At 37.0% G+C, this 5,676-nt stretch overlaps 1 protein-coding gene across 1 annotated transcript in view; it reads left to right on the top strand.

Moving 5' to 3' along the window:
- LOC117940345 (ras association domain-containing protein 7-like) overlaps window positions 1-5,676 on the top strand; it is an 11,362-nt gene that overhangs the window by 2,308 nt on the left and 3,378 nt on the right. Inside the window, exon 2 of the mRNA XM_034865691.1 lies at window positions 5,233-5,342. Within this exon, the coding sequence (XP_034721582.1) occupies window positions 5,240-5,342 (103 nt within the window). The 5' untranslated portion in view covers window positions 5,233-5,239. The remainder of the gene's footprint in view (window positions 1-5,232; window positions 5,343-5,676) is intronic.

Below are 5,676 nucleotides of genomic sequence, written 5' to 3'. Positions count from 1 at the left end.
TGTCACCTATGACTGGTACACAGATGTCAGGACACAGTTTTGGATCAGTGACAAGTGTTAATTTAAATATCTTTATTTAAAAGAAATTACTAAAAAGTGTAGATTACATGTTGAGCACTTGTGAACTACAAAAAAGTCTGGCCTACAAAAAATGCTAATACATAATTTTATATATATATATATATATATATATATATATATTCTGTATATGCACCTCTGGTATTGACTTTTCGTATATGTACATACCGGCGATATAATTGTTCTTAGTTAATAAAATGAAAAATGAAAAAAAAAAGCTGTCCGTTGTGACGCTTGGCCGTCAAGTGTTCCGACGCATGCGTGGTACCAATAGTGCAGGGAAACAGCCAGGTTTTCAGCTACGTATTTATGCGCATGCGTGAACATCGTGCGCATGCGCAGAACGGATCGTGTACCCACAGATCCTACTATTCAGTCCAGATAGAGACCGAGCACATTGCATCATAGTCTGAAAGCCACGCCCACCGGCGGGGAAAACAATTGGCGCCACGATATGCAACTAATGGACTTACATGCCTACAAAAAGGGTCTGTAGCTAGCTGTTAACATCAGATTTAAGCACGTCAAAGGATTATTTTAGCAACCCATGTCTACCAGAGAGGACCAGTTAATATTAGTAAGCTAATGTTAGCTATGTAAGCTAAGAAACTTCCAAAAATAATAGTATAGCTCCCGGTATATCTACATTCTACTATAACATAAGTTGCATACTGTGTACTAAATGCTTTAGCTTAACTCACAGATATATAGTTAGCCTAAAACTGACATCTGGATACACACTATGCTTGCTGTATTATTGGGCAATGGGTATTAAGTTAGCTGTGTGTTTTCCCATTATTCCTGCTGATTTTTAACATCTTTTTCCACTTTTGTCTTCATAAATTCATTGGGTTTGTGCAGCTTTTGTGTATGTTTTTTTTAAATTGTTGTTAGTGCATCCGACCACACACCAGCTTTTAGGCATTTTTCTGTTGTTAGCTATTAGAAGGAACTGATGAGGAGAAACCTTCACGCAGTTTAAAGTCAATAGAGAGCTTACAGTCGATTTCCCTTCCAGTGGGGGCGGGACTTGTTAATGTCACTGTCTCTACACAGAGTCCTGTACCTGGGTCTAAGGTATCGGCTGATCTGATACCAGTGATCATTAATAAGCTGTAGGACTCTGTGTGGAAGTGACTGGGATCATTCTTTTATAAGGCCAGTAAGACAACATCAGGCTGGACTAAAACATTGCTTTCCTAATTATAATAACTTTGCAAAAAAAAAAAAATTAAATACACAGATACAAATTTACTAAATTGTTATTCATTGTTTAAATAATTATGTCCTAGAGGAACGGCACATAAACGGGGACAATGCAATGACAAAAACAACCAAACAGAGGCCAATGTTACTCCTCAATGACAAGTTGAGTGCAAATTTGGGTTGCACGTGCATCACTTTGCGACAAGTAGCATACAAGATGCTGGCAAAATGGATGTAAGCTTGTTTGTCTTTGATTTGTTTCTTTGCAAAGAGTCTGTCAGTGTGTGTTTCCTGTGGAGTTCAGTATTTGAGAACATTCCTAAAGCCATGTGTTGAGTATCTGTTTGCCTATCTGTATACTGACACCGTGGGAGAGTGATTTCTTAAACTTGTTTTTACTCTCAGGCTGTCTTAACTTTCACACATCACACAGGAGGAAGGTTACAGTATCATATATAATGGGAACAGCAGGGTGAGACAGTGGCTCTGTTTCCATGACAGAGGCAACTCTTATCAACTTTTATTTGATATAATCAATCATCTCCACAACCACATAAGCCAAAATAAAATGTTACTAACCCTTGCCTCTTTTAACTATTATAGCTTATATCTTTTTTTAGCATTATATGTCAGCTGCAAAGATTGTCTACTACCCTACTGTGAGGGACCAAGCACTAATTGTAAGCAAGAGGAGTCACAAGGGAAGTTCAAATGTAAGGTTTTCCCCCAAAAAGTTGTTATAACAAAATGAAGATAAAGTTTTGGGCCCATGAACAAGTTCAAATAAATAGACGGTAACTCAATATATATAGACTGGTTTATACTGCTGTATACTCAACATATAGACTGGTATATTGTTGTATACTCAACATATAGACTGGTTTATTCTGCTGTATACTCAACATATAGACTAGTTTATTCTGTTGTATACTCAACATATAGACTGGTATATTGTTGTATACTCAACATATAGACTGGTTTATACTGCTGTATACTCAACATATAGACTGGTATATTGTTGTATACTCAACATATAGACTGGTATATTCTGTTGTATACTCAACATATAGACTGGTTTATTCTGTTGTATACTCAACATATAGACTGGTATATTGTTGTATACTCAACATATAGACTGGTTTATTCTGCTGTATACTCAACATATAGACTGGTATATTGTTGTATACTCAACATATAGACTGGTTTATTGTGTTGTATACTCAACATATAGACTCGTATATTCTGTTGTATACTCAACATATAGACTGGTTTATACTGCTGTATACTCAACATATAGACTGGTATATTGTTGTATACTCAACATATAGACTGGTATATTGCTGTATACTCAACATATAGACTGGTTTATTCTGTTGTATACTCAACATATAGACTAGTTTATTCTGTTGTATACTCAACATATAGACTGGTATATTGTTGTATACTCAACATATAGACTGGTTTATTGTTGTATACTCAACATATAGACTGGTATATTGCTGTATACTCAACATATAGACTGGTTTATTCTGCTGTATACTCAACATATAGACTGGTTTATTCTGCTGTATACTCAACATATAGACTGGTATATTGCTGTATACTCAACATATAGACTGGTATATTGCTGTATACTCAACATATAGACTAGTTTATTCTGTTGTATACTCAACATATAGACTGGTATATTGTTGTATACTCAACATATAGACTGGTATATTGCTGTATACTCAAGAGCAGTCACTTTTTTCCCTCAAATATGTGCAAACTGTCAATTTAAAGCCTCACACAGACTACTGAAATTAATTTTTTACTCAAAAGTATTTGGAACCATCTATGAATCCATAAAGCATTTATGCAACATGTCTTTCTAGAGCAATTGCCCAAATTCAATGGAAGTGAAAAGATAATCCACATGATTAGCTATCTTAATATTAAGTGTCGACAAATTTTCGTGGTAATATTTAAAATTAACATTAACATTTTCTCTTAATGGCTGACCATTACGGCAGGAAATGCTAACGTTAGCTTAATATTTCTCTCTTACTGGCTGACCATAACGACAGACAATGCTGACGTTAGCTTAACATTTTCTCTTAATGGCTGAGTGTAACGGCAGGAAATGCTAACGAAATGCTAACGTTAGCTTAATATTTTCTCTTAACGACTGAGCCTTACGGCAGGAAATGCTAACGTTAGCTTAACATTTTCTCTCTTAACGGCTGAACATAACGGCAGGAAATGCTAACGTTAGCTTAACATTTTCTCTCTTAACGGCTGACCATAACGGCAGGAAATGCTAACGTTAGCTTAACATTTTCTCTCTTAACGGCTGACCATAACGGCTGGAAATGCTAACGTTAGCTTAACATTTTCTCTCTTAACGGCTGAGTGTAACGGCAGGAAATGCTAACGAAATGCTAACGTTAGATTAATATTTTCTCTTAACGACTGAGCCTTACGGCAGGAAATGCTAACGTTAGCTTAACATTTTATCTCTTAACGGCTGAGTGTAACGGCAGGAAATGCTAACGAAATGCTAACGTTAGCTTAATATTTTCTCTTAACGGCTGAGGCTCTGAATGCTAAAGTTAGCTTAACATTTTTAAAATTTTCTCTTAACGGCTGAGTGTAACAGCAGGAAATGCTAACGTAACTAAGCTTAACATTTTCTCCTTTGGCTCATAGACAGTTAAAGACAGGTTTTTGAAAAAACGCCCAAAATAGCTAACTGTTAACGTTACTTGTCTGAAGTTAGGTAGCTAACATTAACTTTACAATTTTTGTTTTTAAAACTCACCAAGTCCTTTTTTTCAAAACTCTATCCAAAAACAGTGTTCAGCAAAAACGACAGATCGGGAACTCAAACTCACTCCTTAAATTCGTATTTAAAAAATATTAAATTGTTTCATTTGACCATTATTGTCTTTAACCACTTATTAATTAGCTAGCTGTCAGTTAACTAGCTGTCAGTTAGGTTTTCCGTTGGATTGCAGGGCTCGTGGCGCTCCGATCTAATAATAGAACGCTGTTCTCTTAAAGAGACAGACACAAATTAAAATGTTATCTATTAAGTTAGTTATGAATCCTTTGCAGGGCTGTAGTCAAGACCACCTTAGTCGAGTCCAAGACCAGGACCATTCGAGTCCAAGTCAAGACCGAGTCCAAAGAGGTTCGAGTCCAAGACAAGACCAAGTCTAAAAAGGTTTGAGTCTGGGTCCAGACCGAGTCCAGGACAGAATAAAGGTCTTATGCATGACAGCATCAAGACAATCATTTTGGGTTTCACTGGCCCTCCAATATTATTATCAACATAATAAAGACACCTGGACTTGGTCGAGACCAAAAGCCATATTGGGCTAGACCAGTGGCCGAGACCGAGACAGGTCCGAGACCAAAGAAAAACGGTCTCAAATCCGGACTCGAGTCCAAGACCGGACTCGAGTACTACAGGCCTGATCCAGAGATGGTTTAAAATAGAGGATCTCTTGTTTACATCGTGTTCTTTCTCTTTGTATGAGAGGCCGTGAGTGATTTGGATAAAATTCATTAGGATATATTATTGTGAGATTGCCTGATATACCTATAAGTAGGCCTACATATAGTCAAGTAGCCTAAGGTTACTAGAAGGTTGGTAGGCCTACTTGTAGGCATACTTTACTTACTGTAAATCTCCATTTTCTGCAACTTTATAATTATACTCCACCACATTTCAAAGAAAAATATTACTGCACTATATTTATTGATGGCTAAAGTATTTTGCATCTTTCAATTTTGACACTTACAAGTAGCCTAAGAAGTAAGAATAAACCGATACCGCCATATGGTTTGGTGATCTTGTTGGATTAGAATGACATTTAATGTAATTATACTATGTTTTTATTATTTTGTTATTCTAACTAAGGTTAAAAGTGCAGTTTACTGATGTGTCCATGTGTCTCTTTGCAGGTCCAAGATGGAGCTGAAGGTGTGGGTGGAGGGCGCGGTCAGAGTGGTCTGCGGCCTATCACTGAAAACTTCCTGCCAGGATGTCGTCATAGCTCTTGCACAAGCAATTGGTAAGTCTCACAGGGCTCATCCTCATCCAACACTGTTTATAGTAATACATGTTAGGATTTATAATACGTTGTTGGTTTTGTAAATCCTTTCATCAATGTTGTTAGGAACACTGTTACAGACGTTACATTAGCTTTCATATAAAAGGTCAAAATGAGTGATAACTGTAAGATTTGCTGAGAACTCCCAATGTTGAAGTCAAGGTAGTCAAAGTAGCTTCAGGGTCTTCTGGGGCATCTGCACCAAACTGTGCCCCCATGGGCGTGCTGGTCTTACAGGGAGGTGTGTTCAGGTGCATTCTGGGCGTGCTGGTCTTACAGGGCGGTGTGTTCAGGT

Source organism: Etheostoma cragini, chromosome 1 (assembly GCF_013103735.1).
Source record: "Etheostoma cragini isolate CJK2018 chromosome 1, CSU_Ecrag_1.0, whole genome shotgun sequence".
Taxonomy (NCBI): Eukaryota; Metazoa; Chordata; class Actinopteri; order Perciformes; family Percidae; genus Etheostoma; species Etheostoma cragini.
This window is presented reverse-complemented; position numbering and strand designations above follow the sequence as displayed.